Source organism: Plecotus auritus, assembly GCF_963455305.1.
Source record: "Plecotus auritus genome assembly, chromosome: 4".
In the NCBI taxonomy this organism is placed as follows: Eukaryota; Metazoa; Chordata; class Mammalia; order Chiroptera; family Vespertilionidae; genus Plecotus; species Plecotus auritus.
The window spans coordinates 160,057,884-160,081,869 of NC_137775.1; the positions used below are offsets into that span (position 1 = coordinate 160,057,884).

Below are 23,986 nucleotides of genomic sequence, written 5' to 3' on the forward strand. Positions count from 1 at the left end.
GCATCAGAGCATCAGGTAAGATCTACCTCCTTGTAACATCTCAGCATCAGTTTTCTGCGCATTAGCACATGGAAAGAAGTGACAGACCTTGCCAGAAAGTGAAACCAAGAGATGGAAATGGTCCCCTGGCTTTTTTGTTATTAATCTGGCAGAGCTGGGATGCCAAGAGACAATTGAAATAAGAAGTATTTTTATATCATCTGCCCAACTGGCCATCATGAGCTAGCCTAAGATGCTTAATGAATCAAACCATACAGTCCTTCTAGTTTAAACTCTAACAGTAAAAACCATGAGCATCTTCTGAAACCAGGCCCTTAATCATCTAAAAATGTTGAATTTATGTTTCCTCACTCTGATGCTTCCTGTTTAAGAAAGCAAACAACTGTTGGGTTTTACTAAGCAATTAAGACACACATTCTAAAATTAAATATATCAATATTCCCATTTTTTTAAAAGTTCATTACTTGCCATCCTCAAATAACTATGTTTGAATGAACCACGCAAAAGCTATAAAAATGGTTATGTCGTAACCAGTCTCTGATTGCACTGTTCACGACTCAGCAGGAATCCTGGTAAACAGACCTTCTCAGAGCTACACCTTGTCATTTACAATGTCTATCAGGGAAGATACAATTCCAGTATTAAATTTTAGTTAATAGGTAACTCAATGATTAATTATTATCTAAGTGGTAATGATCTAGCCAAGACATAGCCAAAAAGAAATCCTATTTAACAAGTAGAACTCACGCTTTGAAAATCAATGCATGTACTTTAACCATCAGTCTATGATTACTCAAACAAATATATTTATGTTTAAGACTTTACAAGGTGATTATAGGACAGTTTTATTTTCCCCAATATTAAATTTTCCATATGAATATTGGAAGTACTTGCTTCTCATCTTTCAATAAATGACCAAGCATATCCTTTCTCTTCAAATCTACCAGATCGCTTATAGGATAATGTGGAATTATCTTCTGATTCATCAATTCATACCTTTGGACATCTTTTATAACCTGTTCTTGGGCACAAACTTCAAGATATGTAAGTCATTAACAAAAGCTTCCCTGAGGTGAGTTAAGGTAAGAGTGATTATATTTATTCTGGGATGTTTTGTTTAATTATTTAGAATTACATGCTGTGTTTTTAAAAATCCTGTTGACGATCTCATTATTACATCCTTACATCCTAAAAACATCCAGGAAGCAAACTAATAATTACAAAGCCATTGAAATTAATGTGATTCTTAATTAATTCTACATTTCAAAAGGCCACTTTGAAATCTTATTGCCCTGTATATGTATTCTATATTTACCAATGCATATGTAAATCTAATCTAGACTTAACTCTACATCTTATGCAGCTAATCATTTTCTTAAAAAAAATTCTACATTATATCCTCCTAGAAAACTAACAATGGTATTGTTCTCCTCAAACTTTAAATCTTTATTAAACGCAAACTTTTAAACATTGCCACAATCAATCTAGATACAGAAAAGCTTAGCAAGAGTAAGGAAAACGTCAAATTACGTGGTCATGTCCTCCTCCAGCTTTTTGTAGGGATCTGTAATGTTGGTCATACCTAGATCACCGCACCAAAAAAAAAAAAATATATACCATTATGTCTCTTTGTTCTCCAATAAAAATAAGCATACAAAAATGAATCACATTTGTGTCACTTAACAATTACACAAAAATGGCTCAAACTGATTCAGTTTTAATTGTGTGTAAACATTACACATCCATTCAAATCCTTCACCGCTGGCCATCACACACACACACACTTCAATGGAGCTTATTTGCAAGAAGAAACCCACATTTACTAAGAAGAAGCAGTCTGTCAGCAGGAATATTGGTATCCTTGAATGAAGATATTTTGTGAAATATCACTCAAAGATGACAGGAAAAAGTCTTTTCTAGGGTCTCTGTCCTGATAAATAAATATCAGTGCAGACTTGACACCAGAGAACTTAGTATTTAAAATCTAACACTGCATTTTTCCAGTTTTTATTTTTATTTACAATATATAAAATACAAAGGATAATGTAATAAACACCAGTGAGCTTATCACGTAGTACTAGCAAATGTTGACATTGTTGGACACTAAAACTTTAATACCCCACCTCCACCAACACACATGCTAATCACTGTTCGATATTTTGGTGTATATTTTTTCATGTTTTCTTCTCTGAATACATGTATACAGATACTCAAATACATATTCAAGCTTATTTTTTAAAATAGAATTACAGTCCCTATTCAGTGGCCAATTTTCCATGTCAGTATGTGTGTTTCTATGTGTAGCTCTATTTTTTTAAAATTACATCTATTTTACTTGTTTCCAACATTTTACTGTTACAAATAATGCTGCATTAAACATACTTATACACACACATATGAATATACGGTAAATATTTTTACAGAAAAAATGACATAATCAAGATTGCTGGATCATTGGGGAAGCACACCTTTAATCTTGTAATGATTTAAAAAGTTATGTTATAATATAATATGAGAGGGCCTGGCTCCGATGGGTCTGATTTTGACAGGTATGGGAAAAGGGGAGGAAAACTTTTTCTGGCAAAGGGAACAACATGGACAAAAGTCCATGGCAAGTTTGAAGAATGAGTGAGCCAGTTCAGCTGGGGTGTGGGGTGTGTTTTGAGGATGGAAAGAGGTGGATATGTAGCTGGAAAGATAATCTGGGCCCAATAGGTACGGTGTATAAAAATTAGTAGTCATTTAACAGTTTGTTCAGAAAAAAAAAAACCATAACCAGAGGTATGGTGTAGGATGATTTAGCTGCCAGCAAAGTATAAGATTAAAACAGGGAGAGACTAAGAGACTTGAGCTACTGCAATTATGTAAAGAAAGAGGATCTAAGTGAGAACAGAAAAGACAGACAGTGCCCATAAGATTAAAGAGGGAGAAGTTACAGGTGTCAGCAACTGATAGAAGTCGAGAGAGAGTCAAAACAAAGGACCATCGAGACCTCGGGTGTGAGCATCTAGAGCAGGGTGGGGTCATGGTGGGAAATAAGCCGTCAGCCAGAGCAGCAGGTCTGGTGAGATGTTAGTTCAGTTTTGAAGGTTTTTATTCCGTGGTACCTGGGACATTCGATTGAAGATGTGCAATAAGTATACAGACGGTGGCTCTCCAGTTCTGGAGAGAGTTCAGGTCCGAAGACTTAGGAGTCATGTACTAGTGGCCATAGCTAAATTCAGGAGAGAAAAAAGCCATCTCTCCTCACCTGTGAGGACAGGATGGCAGGCAAGGAGAAAATGGCAGGCAAGCGCCGAACCCTGGGGAAGACCACACTTAGGGGGAATGCAGAAAGTAAGAAGGCAATAAAGAGACACAGAGAACATATGCAAGACCAACATATGGAAAGATGCTCAACATCACTAATCATCAGAGAAATGCAAATTAAAACCACAATGAGCTATCACCTCACCTCACACCTGTCAGAATGGCTACCATCAATAAATCAACAAATAACAAGTGCTGGTTTGTCTTGGTTGGGTAGTGATACACACTAGTGACTATTAATACCATTTAGAAACACTTCCTGGCTAGCGAGATAAGATAGAAAATTCCAGGACTGATGAGGAAACAAATCCTTACCCCGCTACTTATTATCCTGTTTTAATTTTGGAGCAGAAGCAATCTTATAACTGATAAAGAAAAACAATCAGTCTGGACAGATTTATTGTTGCATTGACAGAACGTGAAGCAGTCAAGCTTCTTTGCTACGTTCGCCGTTAATTTGCTCTGTTGACTAATGAGTTTGCCGACCACTGGGATAGGGGCTTAAACACAAGTAACAATAACAGCCTGTAATTATTGGAATCGAGAGTCTACACCAAGGTTCAGTCTTATTTCTTCAACTGCCTGAACGTCATTTACACTTGTTTCCAACCTGTCACCTTCAATGCAAAATGCCTCAAGTCACAATCACCTCTATGCTGGCTCACTTCCAGTAGACAGTCTCTGAGGAAGATGGGAATCCTACACAAATTCAGCATGGTTCACCTTTGCTTACACAGTGGAGTTCCCTGGGCTCAGTTCATCAGAGATGTTAAGGCAAAGGCAAATGTGGCAACAACATGGAGAGCGTTGGGAGTCGGGCATCAGGAAATCGGGTCCACAACAAAAAGAGCGGGAAAAAGGCCGGTGTCTGACAATCAGGGTGAGGTATCAAGAGAGAGCTAAGGAGGGGTCCCGTGCACGGCCGAGAGGGATCTGCTCTCAGAAAGATGTTAGAGCTGTCTAGTTAAACCCTAGGGTTAGCTTAAAACGCTCGGATTTTCACGAGCCTTAGCAAGTCCAAATCTCCTTAAAGAAGGAATACTTCTTGTCCAACAAGGAGGCTCTGGTACCTAGGCTACCCCCAGGGCAAAGTTATAAGGTTCCACACCTGGGGAACGTCAAGAAGAAAAAGGGTCTGAGAGTATCTGGGGGCCCAGTAGCCTGGCTCTCCCTCCAGAAGCATCAGAGAATGCATTTGCCCTCATCTCTAGGTCCAGCATCAAAATGTTTGATGCTATCCCCCCCCTTTTTGGTGAGTGGTAAGGTGGCACAACCCTTTCGGCACATTCCTTTGAATTCCATGAAGGGATGTAATAAATGCATAAGGATTTTACATAGTTCAAACATACAGTAACATTTCCTGGCCTACCTCATTACCTGCATTCACAGAACTGAAGTAGTCCCGCCTTAGGATAAACAATGTGCTCTTCAGGATCACAAAGAAGGGGTTCTCAAGATCACCAGACAGGTATAAAAAGATCCTTAAGTACCCCAAATTGTTATGAATATTCATGTGCTTGCTTCTGGGGAAAGGATTCATGGCACTCATCAGAGACTTAAAGATGGAAGGGTCATTGTAAAAGCTACAGGGTATCACTGTATTCTCAAGTGTTTTTTTCAAACAGGCATTTTCAGCATTTCTACCACTTGAGTACACACCGGGTTTTAAACTAAGTCTTTGGGTAGCTTAGTTTAAATCAATCTATGCGTGACCAAAGTTCACGCGGAAGCTCAGAGACATCAACCAGCCCTTCCACAATCAAGTGTGAGAGAGTGTATCTGTTTTCACCCAAAGTATTCTAACAGTCCATTCACTTTCCCATATAAGGATTTCTGGTACCAAGAATTAATCAATCAGATGCAATCTTATGCGACATGATCAATAAGGTGCAACTCTATTATATGACCTATATATTTATGGTTCAAGACAGGGTGTTCACACCAGATGGCTATTGTGTGGGCTGTTGTCACTTTTTTTTTTTATTTGACAGTCTAAGGAAAAAGAGGTCAGTGTCCCTGACTAAATAGTCAGGTATTACATGTTTTAAAAATTCCTGTGGCACATGGGCTGAAAATCAGTCCTACAGGATTATCTTAGATCTCCTTAATCAGCCAAATGGCTTGCTTTCTACTTCACTGAGCAAAGTGAAGTAATCAGAAGAAAATGTTCACAAATTCTCACCTCCTCATCTACCCACCTTTGGGCACTGGCACTCAAACACTCACTCTTTCCCACCTGTTATTATAAATGAACTACCTGTGCTCCTACCTTAAGCAAATAGTTCTTCTTGAGCATTATATCCCATCCTTTCTCATGGATATCGCTAAAGCAAGCAAATCTCTTCCCTCTCTTAAAGCATCACATTCTCCTCTTTTGGGTCATTTCCATTTGTACACAAATAAGCTATTATTTCCCCCATTCTAGTGCGTGCGTGCATGCGAGCGCGCGCGCGCGCGCGCACACACACACACATACACACACACACCTTCTCTTGGCCCCATTTTTCCATTTTAGCATCTGTTTCCGAAGAGCCCAATCTGTGACAATGTCCAAAATTAAATTTCTCATATTTACTGCCCAAACCTACTCTCCTCTCCACCTTCTTAATCTTAGTTGATGGTAGCTGCATCCAGTTTATCAGGCTATAAACTTTAGAACCATCTTGGACTCCTGTCTGTACACCCATATCCAATATGTCAGAGAGTTTTACTGGCTCCTAATTATCATTCAAGGTCAAGATTAGGTTGCTATACCTCTTCCTGAAACTTCTTGGCACATTTCTGATTTCATAGAACTCTCTTTTTCTACATACCTCTGCCAGCACTTCCACTGTGCATCCTAATGCTCATGAATACTCTCTTATCAAACTCATTACAAATATGAACGATAGCTCAGATCCCTCCACCTCCCACCGCACTAAACACACTAGTGCCTATGTAGTAATATCACTCTAAGTAATTGTTTTTTCTAAGCTTCCAATAACACCAGAACCACAAATAATACTTACTTTGATTAGTCATATTTGTAAAAGTTATGTTTGCAAAAGTTATGTTTTGAAACTTTCCTACATCTGCAAAGCTATCTGTCATGTCTCCAAAAATCAGCATCGTGAGGGGGAGTCCAGCACCGTGGATGATGGCGGCCATAGTCCCCAGCAACATATACAATCTATCAAGCCAATTGGAATAGCGAAACTAAAAAAAGAGAATAGGAACAATTAGCACAGTTTCAAGGATGGTTTGCTTTACTTTCAATACATACCCCAAACCCAAACATTTTTATACTACCACCCTGGTCCAAGCCCAACTATTGCAATAGCCTAATTAGAAATGGGTGTTTGCGCCTGGCCAGTATGCTCAGTGGTTAAAGTGTCTCCCACACACCAAAGGGTCAAGGGTTCAGTTCCCAGTCAAGGGCACGTACCTGGGCACATGTGGGAGGCAACCAATGAATGTTTCTCACACCTCTCACACTGATGTTTCCTTCTCCCTCTCTCTCTCTTTCTCGCTCTCTCTCTCTTTGTCTCTCTCTCCCTCTCCTCTTCTCCCTCCCTTCCATTCTCTCTAAAAATCAATTGAAAAAATATCCTCAGGTGAGGATTAACAACAACGACAAAAAAGGGCGTTTGATTCCTCTATTGAGCTCTGACCTACTTCTTCATATTGAATTCATTATGTCTCCTTTTCTTATGCATGAGATTTGATGAGAGGGATGACATTCCTCTTGGGAGTTGTAAAGTCTTTAATGGTACAGTAATAGAAATATAGTATATATTGCTCCGATTTCCAAGAACACAAGCCATTTTTTAACTTAAAGTTTTTCAGTCAAGAAAAATCTGGATTGCCAAAGGCTCCTCCGAGGACCCCATTGAGCAGACTCGTTTTATTGCTCTAAGAAAGTGGCTTGGATCACAGACCTGCTGCATAAAGGCATTAGCATAAATGTAAAATGATTTTAATGTAATTAGGCCTCTATAGTGAGAAGGAAGAGGAAAAAAATGAATTAAGATGCATGCTTGTTAAAGAACAGATTTCCTGAGAAGACAGAAGGCAGTCATAATGGCTGCCAAGTGTAGACCTGCAAAACCTCTATTACTGTAGGCCAGTCACAAGAAGAAAAGAAAGACTTCTCTGGATCTAACAAGTTGCAATGAGAGGGTATGGTAAGGGAAATGGTATTGAGGCTTTGAAAGGCCCACTTGGGAAACAATATTTCACCTGTATAATTCAAAGAGCTAGTTAAGGACTGAAAGAAAACCAAATGGAAGAAAACAAACAAACAGGAGGAAGCCAGCTGTGGCTGTTCATGGCAGGTGCTCCTTCTGTGGATGCAAGATATAGATATAGTCAGCAGGTGTTTTTTTTAATATATGTTTTTAATTCATTTCAGAGAGGAAGGGAGAGGGAGAGAGAGACAGAAACATCAATGATGCCCCCCACTGGGGATCAAGCCCGCAACCCGGGCATGTGTCCTTGGCCAGAATCAAACCTGGGACCCTTCAGTCTGCAGGCCCATGAAAGATCAAGATCAAGATCAAGATAAAAAACACAGCAGCAGAAAGTGAAAATTTAGAACTACCATATACTCCTCATAGAAACAGAAACCAATCCTATAAATAGCTAACAAGGAACTTACAGTAGCAAGAAATGGGAATAAGTATTGAATTGGCAAGTGGAGAAATAAAGAGCAGAACAGCGCTTGGAGGTAGTGAATGGCAGCCCATAAAGCAGATAAGAAAAAGTGAAGCTTATTCTCATTTCTTGCTACTGTAAGTTCCTAGTTAGCTAATTATAGGATTGGTTATCAACGAAGAACACATACGAAACCCCTGCCCTCATGGAGCCTGGACCACTGTGACAGGCAGGGTCAGCTGGCTAGACTGGCTGTCCAGGGACATCTCTCTGAGGAGGCAATATATGAGCTGAGACCTCAGTGACAGGAAGGATATAATCAGTCATGTGACAATCTGGAGGCAGAGCCTTCCAGGCAGGAAGAGCAAATGCAAAGCTTTGTCCTGGGATGACTGTAAGTTTGGTGTGTCTCAAGGACCAAACAGAATTACTACTGCGGCAAGAGCAGAGTGAAGAAGAGTCCATAGTGAAGTCAGAGATGAGACAGAGGTCATATGGAGAGCCTTTTATAGCCACAGGAGGGAATTTGGGTTCTGCTCTAACTTTCCCATCTAGAGCATCTTAAGGACGGAACTGAGGTGATGTGATGTGGCTACTATGGAGGGAATAGTTTTTAGAAGAGCAGAGACGGAGGAGGGGGACTAGCAGTAAAGAGAGTGGTTAGGAGAGCAAACCAAGTCTAGACCAGGTGTGGAAGGTGGAATAATGCCCTGTTCACCCTAACCATGGCCACATCCTCATCCCAGGAACCTGTGACTAGGTTTCTTTACACAGGAAAAGGGACTTTGTAGATGTTAAGGATCTTGAGATGGAGAGGTTATCCTGGATTATCCAAATGGGCCTAATGCAATCACAAGGATCCTTGTAAGAGGGAGCCAACTGTATCAAAGTCAGGAGCAATGAATGATGACTGAAATAAGAGGTTGGAGTAATGCAAGGAAGGGGCCATGAGTTTAGGGATGCAGGCAACCTCTAGAAGCTGAAAAAGGGAAGGAAACAGATTCTCTCTTAGAGCCTGCAGAAGGAATTCAGCCCTGCTAGCACCTTGACTGCTATCAAAGGGGAGAGTGGAGGGGAGATTGGATGAAAGAAGGTGAAGGGATTAGCCAAACATATATTCATAACACATAGCCACAAACAACAGTGTAGTGATAGCCAGAGGGAAGGGGTTGGATGGGGGGCTGGGTGAAGGCAGGCAAAGATGGGGAAAATGGAAACATCTATAATAGTGTCAACAATAAAAATACCAAAAAAAATCTATTGAGGGGGGCTCTAATAAAATTAAAGACACTTGATGTGTAAATATCAATGGGAAAGACCCAGTTGAGAAGGAGAGATTGAAGATACACAGAAGAAAGAATAATAAATAATACAAGGTTCTTGAGAAGGCAGAGGATATAGGAGTCAAAGTTCAAGTGAGTAGTGAGTTTTAAGGACCAAATGCTTCCCTATTATAATAGGGGGGAAGGAAAAGGGAATGGATCCAGGTGTCTGTGGATTGGAAGAGAAGAGCTGAGAAACTTCTGTCAGGTGGCTTCCATTTTGTTTGTGAAATAAGAGGTTACCCACCAAGAGTGAGAGGAGGTTTTGAGGGCCAGGGAGGAAGTGGTGGGAAACTGGAAAAGTACAGGTTTGACAGAGGGAAAAGAACAGAAGAACAATACCCAGTCTGTGTGGGGTACACCCTGTTGTGAGATTTTTCTCCAGCACCAAAGCAGGTGGCTGCATTTGCCTGGCCTATCTATGATAAAAGACAGGTAAAAGGAAGTTTATAGTTTGGGCAAGAGAATAACTAAAGAGATAGTCCTTACTTGAAGCTAGATAAGAAAGAGGAAGAAGATAGGAAGGGGTTGAGGGAAATTGATGGGTCAGTGGGCTCAAGAGCCAGAGAGGACAGTGACCAGATTGCAAAGAGAGGAGATGGCTGGCTAATTCAAGCTGGCTGCTTCAATTGGTCACTTGGGAAACAGAACAGTTTCAAATAACAAAATCCAGGATGTGAGTATATGAGTGATGGCTGGAGTAAAGGGGAGGACAAGATTACTGCATCTGTGAAGGTCACAGAGTGGGTATCTACAACCCTATAAAGGTCACCCAAGATAGTGGGGGGGGCGGGCAGGGGTAAAAAGGGAGATACTGAGCCAGTTGGTCTTCAATGACTGAGAAATGACCAGGTGATCAGAAGATAACGGCATCAACAAAGGACTCGTTTTCAATTCCAGGCAGATAAAAGTTTCCCCCACCATGAACTCTCATAAATGAAGTTGTTAAAAGCTCTGGCTCTAGATTACGCAGATCCGGGCAACATTCTAGGCTTGCCTCTTCACTAGCTTTGTGACTTTTGAATGTATTGCTTGACTTTTCTGAGTCTGTTTCATCATCTGGAGCATAAAGACAACACAAGTGCTTATATCATCGAGTTGTTGTGAGGACGAAGTTAAGTAATATATACGGAGTGCTTAACAAATGCCTGGCAGAGAGGAAGCACTTAACATTGCTAGCGATGTGCTATTTAGAATGGCCTGCATACAAGGTTGGCCTTTAGCTGGCGTCTAGAACTTGGTTTTGGGGAGGGTTATGACCACCCTAGCTGATAAAGAGGCCGGAACTATTTGTACAATGTGGTGGATCCTGAAAACCTGCCTTCCTCTGGGAGTTTGGAATTTCGGTATGTGCTGTGCCACCTGGGTCAGCTCTCAGTAAAAACGTTGCATGCTGCGTCTTGAGTTTCTCTGACAGACGGCCTTTCACATGTGGTGTCACAGCTCATTGCTGGGGGAATGAAGTGGGACTGGCCAGGAGAGCCCTCTGTGAGCTTAAGCCTGATTTTCTCCTGGATGTCTCTCTATGTGCCTTGTCCCACGGCGGGTTCTGCTTTGCATCCCGCTGTAATAAATCTTACCCATGAGTGTAATTACATGCCAAGTCCTGCGAGTTCTTCTAGTGAATCATCAAACCTGGGGTTCTTGGCAACCCCCTGACACACGTAAGTTTTTGTCTTGGCTGGATAATGTTATTAATATGCAATGCCATTAACATCAGCATTTTACTGTTAAACTTTCTTCATGGGTCCTTATGTTTATAGGTTTTACATATAAGTTAAGTTCGCAGTTTTCTGTGTCCACTCTTCAGGAGGAAGACACAAGGGAAAGCCACATTTGTAGTACAGCACTTTGGCACAGGCTTAGAATACATTCTTTCTACGCCATCCTGAGCACTGTGATTTAGAACATGAACTTCCCAGGTCTGAATCCTGGCTCCATACTTCATCGTTGGGCAAGTTAATGTGTCTGGCCTCAGTTTCTTCATTTGTAAAATTAGAAGAAGAATAATATCTATCTGAAGGAATAGTATCTATGTAAGGAAAAACTGACGTCATATATATAGTGTTCAGGCGTCCTCAAACTATGGCCCGCGGGCCACATGCGGCCCGCTGAGGACATTTATCCGGCCCGCCGGGTGCCGCTGCCTGTCCTGCTTAGCAGCTGACTCGTCCCGGGCCTGCAGTGCGCATAGGAATTAGTTCATAGTTTTTTTTTTTAAACTATAGTCTGGCCCTCCAACGGTCTGAGGGACAGTGAACTGGCCCCCTGTTTAAAAAGTTTGAGGACCCCTGGTTTAGAACAATGCATGGCATATAGAGCAGTATGTGTGTCATTACTTCACATTGAAATTATAGTTTTTTATTCTTTTGTGCCTTGAATAGTATTGGTAGTATTACCTCTGTGTATTAAATCTGTTACATTTTCTAAAATATAAGATTTGTTCTAAAATTTAAGCTACAAATAATAAAAACTAAACTACGAAAGACAGAAATGTTTTGGTGTCAAAATGAATTTAATTTCAATTCAGGTAGAGAGAGAGACCATCACCAGTCATATCTATAAAACCCCTCTCTGCCCTGGCTGGTTTGGCTCAGTGGATAGAGCGTCAGCCTGTGGACTGAAGGGTCCCGGGTTCGATTCCGGTCAAGGGCACATGCCCGGGTTGTGGGCTCGATCCCAAGTTGGGGGCATGCAGGAGGCAGCCAACCAATGATTCTCTCTCATCATTGATGTTTCTATCTCTCTCTCCCTCTCCTTTCCTCTCTGAAATCAACAAAAATATATTTTTTAAAAACCCTCTCTTCTACCCAACTAATGAAAAAAAAGTTTCTGAGCAACCACTATGCAAACAGAAAATAAGATAAAGAATTAAGGTTTTCACATTCTAGAACTGTCAATTATTCAGCACAGAGGAATGATTACATGTACCAAGTCACAGTAGAGGAATGATTACATGTACCAAGTCACAGTCATAAACAATCCATTGTAAACTTTTATGATATGAATACCTGGGACTTTGACCTCAAACTTGCCAGGATTCTGACAAGAGTCACTGCAGACAAGGACCCTTGTGTTCTATGTGGCTGGCCTCATCCAGGTGGCCAAGAGACCTGTTATCTATGCAAGCATCTCTCCCGTGCTTGCATAGAGTAACAGATCACTGGTGACATAACTAAGTAGGAGGATACTGAAATCTAGGACAAGCAGGGTGGCTACTGAGGCTCAATTCACATGGCCAGTTATGATCGGCATTACCCTGAAAATAAGCTAAATTAAACCAATAGTTTACCTCTCCATTCAAATACTTTCCCAGAAATAATCATACGAGCTAAAATATCTCTTCTTCAGGTAAGGAGAAGTCAATTTCCTATGTATTCTGAATAGTGAATAAATTCAAAACTCACCATTGTAAGTACACTGACAGTTGGTTTCTTTTCTTTCTTCTCCTTTTTTTTACTGAAAAACATAGCAATAGAATTACACAAAACTTTTAAAATTATATAAATTTTTAAACTACCAAATTAACATAGAGCTTATAACTTGCCTACAATATATTATTCAGTAAAAAAGCAGGTGAATAGGCTGATCCCATTTATGAAGTTTAAACATGTCAACATGTGTCCTAGAAATCTATATGTGTGGTTATCACTGAGTGTTGAGATATTTATCAATATATTTTATTCCTTGTGCCTTTGGCATTTCCTCATTTTCTATGATTAAAACATACACAGACACACGACTTTTGCGATTAGAAAAAAATACTGAAAAAAGAGAGATTTCTGTTTTTACTATTAGAAAATTATTCATGCTCTCCCAAGATAATCTCCTTAATTACCATCTAAGAATTCTAGAAGTAGATATTCCATTTACTACCCAGATATTAACCTTAATCACTCTCTCTGCTAATGGAGGGTATTGGCAGTCAGATACTGAGCATAAAATAACCAAATAAGAAAAGTAATCGAATCACTATGAACAAATCTAATTCTGAAAGGATGTCTGGAGCCCTAAATGGACCATTATGGCAATAAATGTAACCTAGAAAAGCTACAGTCAATTATTATTTTGAGCCTAGATTTCAAATGGATCTAACTGCAACCCATTTTCCAGTCTACGTAACTGCCACCAAGGACATGAAGGCAAACCACCATCCCCAGTCGCCGCATCTATATTTTCAAATGCACGAAAGAAAGACTATTTCAGAGAAGAACCCTATTATTTTTACACAGATTTTCAAGTTCAAAAAGTTAATTCATCTTTGTCTTTGTTCTTTACACTAAGCGAGGTCAAAGAGTTGAAGAGACTTCTAACGAAACAAATCCAGAGTTTATCCCATATTTGGCTTTGGAGTGATGTGAGGCGGACATACACACACAAAATACACAAACATAACTCCTCAAATGTGGTCCCGCCCTACTCCCAGTAAAGGCATGGTTTCAGTAACCCTGGAACGAGGATGAGAGGAGAAAAATAGCCATACATAATTGAAGTTGAGCTCTAAGCTTTTTACTTATTTTTTTCTTCTTTAATATTGCTGCTACTTTGAAGAAGTTACAATGGTGCTGAAGCGCTAGCTAAGTGAACACCTCCCATATATAATCTCATTTAATAATTTTTAATTGTATTAAATTTATTGGGTGGCATTGGTTAATAAAATTATATAGGTTTCAAGCATACAATTCTATAACACATTATCTGTATATTTCATTGTGTGTTCAACATCCAAAGTCATTTAATTTTGATCTCTGTGAGGCAGGCACATTTCTGTTCTTTTAGAGATAAGAAAACTGCAGGTGAGAGGCATTAACTAGCTTGTCCAAGGGCACAGGGCTAGAGCAAAGCCAAGATTTCAACTGCAAAGTTTAGCCCCTCAGCACCACAGATGCAGGGCAACCTCAGCCCTCTGAGTCACTGATTGCAAGGATATGCTCTCCCATAATGACTCTCTGCCCCACGAGATTACCCATTTACCCATCAGCTTGAAACACAGGGCTGACCAAAGGCAAGTTGCTCATCAAACCTCATTGTAATTAAGAATATTTATAAATACAGATGTTCCAAGGGGTACGATCATCCAAGCTTTATACCTATTAACAAAGACATATGCTTCCTTATACTTACAAATGAGAATATATTGGTGTTTTGTTTTTTTAAAAAAAAAAAAACCCAACTCACAGAAAAAGAGATCAGATGTGTGGTTACAGGGAAGAGGGAGGAAGGATTAAAGAGGAAGGTTCAAACTTCCAGTTATAAGATAAAGTACCAATGCCATGCCTGGTGTGGCTCAGTGGTTAGAGTGTCAGCCCTGCACCGAAGGGTCATGGGTTCGATTCCCAGTCAAGGGAACATACCTGGGTTGCAGCTTCAATCCCCAGCCCAGGTCAGGGCCTGTGCCAGAGGCAACCAATCAATGTATCTTTCTCACATGGATATTTTTCTTGTTCTCTCTTTCCCTGCCTCCCTCCCTCCCTCCCTCCACTCTGTCTACAAAAAGAAAAAAAAAGAAAGAAAGAAAGAAAAAGAAAGAAAATGAAAAAATATCCTTGTGTAAGGATTAATAACAACAAAATAAAGAAGTACCAGGGATGTATCAACAAAAAAAGATAAAGAAGTACAACATGATGACTATACTAGTAGTTAACAATGATATATAGAAAAATTGTTAAGAAAGTAGATCCTAAGAGTTCTCTTCAAAAGAAAAAAAAAAGTTTTACTTTTTATTGTATCTGTATGAGATGATGGATGTTAACTAAATTTATTGTGGTAATCATTTCAATATATGTGTAAGTCAAACCATTATGCTATACATCTTAAATTTATACAGTGCTGTGTCAACTATATCTAAATAAAACTGGGAAAAAATGATATAGTTTTATTAAGAACAGATTAATATCAATGAGGATAAGCACAATTTAACTAAAAAAAAAATCTAGTTTGAAAAAAGTCTGTAGGCCATAATAAGAACCAATCCTATATAATAAAAGGGTAATATGCAAATAGACCGAACCGCAGAACAACCAGTCTCTATGATGTTCACTGACCACCAGGAGGCAGACGCTCAACGCAGGAGCTGCCCCCTGGTGGTCAGTGCGCTCCCACAGGGGGAGTGCCGCTCAGCCAGAAGCCAGGCTCACGGCTGGTGAGCACAGTGGCGATGGCGGGAGCCTCTCCCACCTCCGTGGCAGCGCTAAGTATGTCCAACTGTTAGCTTAGGCCTGCTCCCCAAGGGAGCTCCCCAAGCCGTCAGTCAGACATCCCCCTCTGAGGGCTCCCGGACTGCGAGAGGGCGCAGGCCAGGCTGAGGGACACCCCCGTACCCCCCGGGTGCATGAATTTCGTGCACCGGCCCTCTAGTAATAAAATAAAGGTATGTGAAGGCTTGAACCAATTTCTTTGCCATTTCCCTCCACATACCCTCAATATTTCTTACTCCAATATCCCTGTTTATGTCATAAGTTCTTTAAAGTACCAAGTTTGTTTGTTTTTTAATTAAAAACAAAAGGAAAATGTCTACTTTCTACTCTATGGATCCTTTTCCTTTTTATTTCTATGAAAATTTTTTTATTTTAAATTTTTTTAAAAATAAGCAGGAAAACTGAAATAGTAATGACTACCCATATAACGTTCACCTAAATTCAACAATTGTTAACTTTTTGAGCATTTTTTCTTTATATAATAAAGTATATACTATCACTGTTAATTTTTTTAATCCTCACCCAAGGCTATGTTTTCATTGATTTTAGAGAAAGAGGGAGGGAGAGGCAGAGGGAGAGGGAGAGGGAGAAGGGGACAGAGAGAGAGAGAGAAACATCGATTGGTTGCCTCCCACGTGTGCCCCAATGGGAATGGAACCCACAACCTCGGTATGGGCCCTGATGGGGAATGGTGCACAGGATGATGCTCCAACCAACTGAGTCACCTGGCCAGGGCTCATTGTTAATATTTTGTTGAACTATTTTAAAGTAAGTTAGAAACACCATGACACTTCACATGCTTTCCTATTATTATCACATCTAAAAAAAAATAATAGCAAGTTTTCTATAGCTTTTCCCTTTTTTGGAACCAATGTAATCAAGGTTCACACATTACATATCGTAGTTTTGTCTCTTTAGTCTCTTTTAAATCTGGAAGTCCTTCTGCTCCTCACCCTCACTCCACTGACTTTTTGTAGGAACAAGAACGGATATCTTATAGAATGTCCCACATCTTGGATATGCCTGTTTCAAATTAAATTCAAGTTGATGTGCAGTAAGTATAAAATCATAGCAGACTTGAAGACTTAGTAGTGCTCCCATATCTGTATTTCACTTTCCACAGTTTCAGTTACCTGTGGTCAACTGTAGTCCAAAAATATTAAGTGAAAAATTCCAGAAATAGAGAATTTATAAGTTCTAAATTGTACACTGTGACTAGAGGGGTGAAAGTTAGCACCCATCCACTGGAGAAATGAATCATCCCTTTTCTAGAGTCCCCATGCTGTATTGCCATGTGCCTGTTAGTTTCCTAGTAGCTGTCTACTGTCATGATAGTGCAGTGCTTATGCTCAAATAACCCTTATTTAATAATGGCTCCAAAGCCACTCATATAACTCTGATTAGAGTATATTATTATAATTGTTCTATTTTATTAGTTATTGCTGTTAATCTCTTACTGTGCCTAATTTATAAATTAAACTTTATCATAGGAGGTATGTATAGGAAAATATATAGTACAGTTGACCCTTAAACAATTCAGGAGGGTTAAGGGTGCCGACTGCGCAGAACCTACATATAATTTTAGTCAACCCTCTGCATACTTGGGTTACAATCGCCAGTTGACTCTTGAACAACACAGACTCTTTGAACTGCATTGGTCAACTATGGGTCAACAGAAAAAATAGTGAGTATAAGTAGACCTGTGAAGCTCAAACCTGTGCTGTTCAAGGATCAAATGTATATATAGGGTTAGGTACTATCCTTGGTTTCAGGCATCTACCAGGGGTCTTGGAACATATCCCCCGCAATTAAAAGGTGTATGAAAAAGAGAATGTAAATTATCTGATTAATAATTCTGATTAGAGGTAGAAATGATAATATTTTGGATATACTGGGCTCCTTAAAATATATTTTCAAAGTAATTTCACCTGTTTCTTTTGACTTTTCTGAATGTTGCTACTAGAAAATTAATAGTCACAGTGTGGCTCACATTACATTCCTATTGGACAACTTCAATCTAGAAGCTTGATTGGATTGCTAACATACTTCCCAGGTGATGTCTTATCACTAACACAGTGATTTCCACCATGAGTGATGCCAGGTCTGATTACTTGGTTAAAGTACTAACTGCAAATCTCCCAATTGGAAAAACACATAATTCTTAGGTACAACTAGTGGTTTAGGATCCATTACAATCCTTGCCTGAATCAATTATCACAATGCACGTTCAAAAATGATCACTGGTGTTTTTCTGTAAAGAATGTTCCTTTGTCCTAGCCCAGTGGTCGGCAAACTCATTAGTCAACAGAGCCAAATATCAACAGTACAACGATTGAAATTTCTTTTGAGAGCCAAATTTTTTAAACTTAAACTTCTTCTAATGCCACTTCTTCAAAATAGACTTGCCCAGGCCATGGTATTTTGTGGAAGAGCCACACTCAAGGGGCCAAAGAGCCGCATGTGGCTCGCGAGCCACAGTTTGCCGACCACTGTCCTAGCCAGTTTGGCTCAGTGGATAAAGCGTCAGCCTGCAGACTGAAGGGTCTGGGTTTGATTCCAGGCAAGGGCACATGCCCTGGTTTCGGGCTTGATCCCCAGTGGGGGTCATGCAGGATGCAGCCAATCAATGATTCTCTCTCATCATTGATGTTTCTATCTCTCTCTCCCTCTCCTTTCCTTTCTGAAATCAATAAAAAAAAATATATTTCTAAAAAAAAGAATGTTCCTTGATTCTCTCTACTTCTCTCACCCTTTTCTAACTTTCCTCCTCCTCTCAGAATTTTATTAAGAACTCCTGTGTCATTTTCAGTATTTCACAATCAAGTTCAATTACTATTCTCTGATTCTCATCCTGTCCTGTATTTGACCAGTAGAAGCCCCTTCCACTCCTGTTTTGAGAACTTAAATTCCACTCCCTTGTTTTGGCATTTGATACTCCAGGCCCTCTTTTTCCCTGTCCAGACCTGGTTGGAATTAGCCATTTCTCTCTGGGGTCCACAGTTCTTTGAGTGAGGTCTGGTATTTAGAAGCCAACATCTGGTACTCAGTGTGCTCACTGCTATTGTCCCTTTCATTGAAAAGAAATTGAACTATTAAAAACCATGACTTCATATTGAAGTTTCCAATTAAAGTTTAACATTTACTAGCAAAAAAAAAAAAAGAAACTTACTTGCTGTCCACATTTGTATTTCTTTTCTTACACTAAAAAGCTCAGTTTCTAATAACATATTTATTAATTTGTTTTATTGTACAATTTACTACTAACAATGAACCTACTGTGTGAAGTTTAACATTTCCTGTGTAGACACTGCACTTCGACCAAAATTTACTTAAATTATTTTCCCAGAGTGGCCAATTCCTTATACATCCGGATATTTTCACACCACGCTAGTGGGTTCTTTGGTACTGCCAAGTCTTCTCTTTTCACAATTTCTAACTAGGGTCAGATATTCATTGCCTTTTTACAACCACTCACACCTAAATGTAGCTTTGGTCTTCTGTCCCACCTGCCATGCCACCAACAATGCAACGCTTCTGACTGTTTTGCCAGAAGCAAGAGACTGGGCCAGGGAGCAGAGCATAAGCAGGGGGCAGACGAGGCACGAGGACGATCAACAAGGCTAGCAAAGCGGGAGGTTATCAGACACAGCAGAGGACGCGAGCCTCGTCCTCAAGCTCCAAGGGCGAGGAAGAAGCTCCCCGCGGCGGAGGGGAAACTGACAACGCGGAGCTCAACTCGGCCAGTGAATTCCTGCAGAGCGATCGCTGGCTCCGTAGATGAAGATTACAATCACCGCCACCTCCTCACTTATTTCAGTGCTGGGGGCTAGAAACACGCCGCCCAAATCGCTCAGGCCATGTAAGGTATGAAAGTGAAACAAACTGGCTACCTTTTTTTGTCCATTTTCAAGATTTCCCCCGCTCCTCCATTGCGGCCCTCTTCATGATCCATCGCGACCTGAGGGGAAACCACAGCCGGTGAACCAAGAGTGTGGTCCGCAGGAGGCGGAGGGGAGCCTGAGAGCCCCGCGCGGTGCCCGGCGAGCCGTGGAGCGGTGCGCTCGCCCCGACGTTCCCCAGCCGCTCCCGGGGAGATGGTCGCCGCCGGGGGCTTGCCGCGCGCCGGGCTTCCGGCCTTTGCACGCGAGCAGAGCTGGAGGACAGCTGCGCGACCTGAACTTTGCCCGCCGGCTAGGAGGAGCTCCCTCCCGGTCCCTCTCGCCTCTGCCAGTGCCTCCCGGTCCACACGCCACGGACTCAGACGCGCTTTCGGTGCCGCGCCGGCTCTACGCGCTCCGGACTACTTAATCCAGTACGCGCGGCTAGCGCCCAGAGCTTTGGGCTGGGGGTGCTCCAGGAGCCCCCAGAGGGACTCTAGGTCTCACCCCCACTTGGTCCCCAGGGACTTCCCAATTGGAATCACCCCCTCCATCCCCTCCGAAGCGCTTCTCCTACGGGTACCAAACTCAAGAAATTGGAGAGCCCCCACCTTTTCTGCGTACTGTCCCCATCCAGCCCCCAACTTCGCACACCCCTACCTCGGGCTTTCCTCGGATCGTCCACCAAGACGTGAATTCTGTTAGAAAAGAGGCCGATGTGAGTGGAAAGCCCGGGCGGATGCGAGTTAAGAGGAACCCAAGCTCAACTGCGCCCCAGCTTCCTGCAGCAAAGGGAGTGAAGCGCCGGGAGGGCGCAGCCCGCACCCTGGCTCTTCTGCCCAGCCAATCAGCCCCACCAACTGCTCCCGCCCCGCGCGACTGACTGCCGATCGCACTAGTTATGAAACAGGTTGATTTCCAGGAGGAATGTCCTTGCTACCCTAGCCCCTCCACAAAAGAGCGAGCAGAGAACCGCCTACCAGCTGAGTCATTGGGGGCACACACATTTATAGAGTTATGTCTCTACATGACCAGAAAACTCTCTCCCCTCTGGAGAGAGACATAGTTTGGCTCCCCAGGTCTCGAGCAGATAAGGGAAACTTTCTTTGGTATCACATCTAGTATAGTTAATAAAACAATCTCCGACGTGGTCCATTTTGTAGTTAAAACGAGTTAAACTTTCCTTCCTAGCAGCGTTCCCAGGTGACGTTTTCTGCAAGAGTCTTTCTTCCGTGTGTTTGACCGTTTCTGTGGTTATCTGTTCATCTTTTATTTGAAGATCAAGGGAAGGACATAAATAGGAAAAAATGTTAATATGTACATTGAAACGGACATTTTAGGATAGAAATAGTGCATTCTCTGCTTGTTGCCTCTCAGCTCACTGCAAAAGTTTAAAAGGAAACTTTTTTTTACTGCATAGCATGAGCATTTTCCCTGCTTTTGAAGGTCATACTTCAAAGCCATAATTTTCTTTCCATTCTTTACTCCAAATTTTCCTTGCCTTGATTTTTGCTTTAGCCATACAGTCAGGTTTCTTTCTCTACAAACTGGTAATTAGACTCTAACAGGCCACTGATTTCCTCTATCTTCTAACTGGACATGTGTGTGAGCAGCATCTGTTCAACTGCTTACAGGCTTCACACCAACCCTGTGGTCCCACCTGGAGCACATGGGTAAAGCTTTCCTCTTCATCACATGGATTTTTAATCTGATTTATGCCTCTGCTCTGTTTCCACTTTTATTTTACTTTGTCTCACTTTTAGTTTGAGATCTTGTTATATGTATACTTGTAAACTGCCTTAATTCCTCCCCTAAAACAATGCAGATATTTTTAGAAACATAATATTATGCTGCTTATAGTATGTCTACATGCTTCAGCTTCAAGTGAAAATCTCTATCAAGGACATACATAGTTTAAGGATCAGAACAGACCAGAGTTTTCAAAAGACCTGTTTTTCTAATACATATTTTTTAGTTTCTTTGCTCACCATCATGAAAATATGGATATAACATATGATGGACCTAAACTAATAGACAGTTCTAGCTACTTCCAAGTCCATTTTGTTAAGATGGACTCCGGTCTCACATTACTGCCCACCACTTCTGGGAATATGTCACAGCTGCACTTGGCAGTTCCTCTGGGAAGCCAAGCAGTTCCTTTCCAAATCTTCACACACACTTTCATGCAAGCAGCTGTTTTCCCTTTCTGAAGTGTGCTTTCCCATAATTCTGCATCTCCCTGTCCCCCACCAGCATGTAGCCCTTTCACAAACTTGTATGTACTCTCCCAGTACTCAAGATTCACATTCCTGCTGCAGTCTGTCCTACACATACCTGTGGGAGTCCTATTTAATAAAGAGGGGATGTGCTAATTGGCCCTCACACCGTCACAAAGATGGTGGCGCCCACAGCCAATAAGAAGGGAATATGCTAATTGACTGCCACACCCTCAAAGATGGCAGCACCCACAGCCACAAGATGGTGGTGCCCAGTTCCCTCCGCCCTGCTGGGGCACCTGCCTCTGGAGTCCCCCAGTCCCCTCAGCCCCCCAGCCGCCCAGGGCCAGCCTGAGGCGCAGGCAAGCCTTGAATGGCGGCTGCCCAGCTGCCCAGGGCCGCCCGAGGCTCAGGTAACCAGGGCCAGCTGCAGAGGTGTGATGAGTCATCGCCTTCCCCTGATCGCCGGTCGACTCCCACCCCTGAGGGCTCCCAAACTGTGAGAGGGGGCAGGCCGGGCTAAGGGACGCCCCTCCAGTGCATGAATTTTCATGCACCGGGCCTCTAGTAATAATAATAATAAACATTTACTAAACACTGGTCATGTACCAGAAACTGTCTGAAGATATTAACTTATTTAATCCTCACAAGAACCCTAGGAAGTAGGGACTATTATTCTCACCCCCATTTTACAGTGGAGGAAAATGAACAAATACAATGACATTTTATGCCTTCATTGCCACTTCCCCTGGCATCTGTCATCATGAATATTGAAATAACATCAACAATTGATTTTTATGTATAAAGGACATGTGATGAACTTGATGGTCTTTCTGCTCCTACCTTTACCCTTCTTTATAGTCCCTCTCCACCCTCCTCTCCGTAGGGTGTATTGTTAAGAGTCAGTCAAGTCTAATTCTGTCACTATCCAACCATTTTCCCCTCTTACTCAGAGTAAATCCAAGGTTTTTCCCAAGTTTCTACATGATCTGTCCCCCTCTTAACTCTCTTAACTCTGAGCTCATCTCCTATTACTCTTTTCTTATTAATTCTGTTCCAGTGTCATCGGCCTTCTGTTCCTTGAGCATCAGAGCATGCTCCCAGCTTAGGGCATTTGCACTTCACATTTTCTCTGGCTGAAACTCCTGCTCCTTAAGATAGCTGTGCAGTATAGCTCATTTCCTCATTGTCTCCAGGTTTTTATTAAAATGTCATGCTATTTTGCTCGAACAACCTAGAAACAGTGTCTGGCACATAGTAAATGCTCAATAAATATATGTGACGTGAATAAATGGAAAAATGAATGAGCAGACTGATAAAATTATATAAAGGTTTTTTATTCTAAGAATATTGTACTTATATTGTATGCTGCTTAAAATATTTGAAATTATTTAAAATATTTTAAATTATTTGAACTTATACTTATTGGGATGTTTCTCCATAAATTTGTGCTTCTGTTCAGTCAATATTTGTTCCGCAAACATTTACTAAGTGCTTGCCATATGCTAAATATTGTGCTAAATTTTAGTGGTAGATGATTTAAACATTACATTCTGCCTTTAGGGAGATTGTAGATTATTTTATTTGTAACAGTTTTATTGTCCCAGGTAGACAGAAAGTGTGCTTTGTTTGTTTTTATAATAGTTAGTACAGTGCTTTTCCAGTGATAGGAATTGTATAAATGCTATTGACAAGCTAGTTGCCTTATTTTGTTTGAACCTATTTGCCACCCAAATAACATTAACCTTTTCTGAAACACAACTTTCTACCCTACCTCAAGCTAATCTAATATGCCAAGATCTATCAAACAACTCAATCTTAAATGTAAAAGAGTATTTGCCATATAAATTCCATAAACAGTGAGTTTCTCCCAGTGCACTGAGATATTAGATATTAGATGTGGAAGGCCCACCAGTGTTTTAGTATACTCATTAGTTTTCTTTCTCTTATAGCCTATTAAACAATGCACAAATGAATATTTATTCAAATTCTTCCTTTTTATTTTCTGTAAATGTGTTGTCAATAAATGTACAACATGTCTATTATGTTTTCCACCTACTTTCCCTACGTCTAACAAGGAAAACTTTAATTCTTCAGGAGGGTCTTCCCATGCTTCTTTTGTTGTAAATCTTATGTGTTTCTTTCCCTGATTACTGCAGTAACTCATTTCCCCTGTTTCTCCTAGATCCTCTGTAGCCAATCTGAGTATGAATTAAAAGTTCAATACTCTGAAAGAAGTCCATCTTGATGAACTTGATTGACCTGAGTCAGAAAAAGAATATACCCGAGATTTCCAGTCCAAAGAGCAAGACAAATGACTCAGTTGTGGCAATAACAATGAAGGATCCACACACTCTCCACCCATTTAGGTGTGACTGATTTTTATGTATAAAGGACATATGATTATCTTGATGACAAGGAACATTGAATGA

At 41.0% G+C, this 23,986-nt stretch overlaps 1 protein-coding gene across 1 annotated transcript in view; it reads right to left on the reverse strand.

Annotated features, from left to right (window-relative positions):
* ABCB1 (ATP binding cassette subfamily B member 1) overlaps positions 1-20,120 on the reverse strand; it is a 74,138-nt gene extending 54,018 nt beyond the window's left edge. The window contains exons 1-5 of the mRNA XM_080667057.1: positions 19,999-20,120; positions 19,351-19,418; positions 12,671-12,722; positions 6,318-6,504; positions 1,531-1,582 (exon numbers count right to left, since the gene is read on the reverse strand). Coding sequence (XP_080523183.1) covers positions 1,531-1,582; positions 6,318-6,504; positions 12,671-12,722; positions 19,351-19,412 — 353 coding nt within the window. The 5' untranslated portion in view covers positions 19,413-19,418; positions 19,999-20,120. The remainder of the gene's footprint in view (positions 1-1,530; positions 1,583-6,317; positions 6,505-12,670; positions 12,723-19,350; positions 19,419-19,998) is intronic.
* Positions 20,121-23,986: the final 3,866 nt, after the last annotated feature.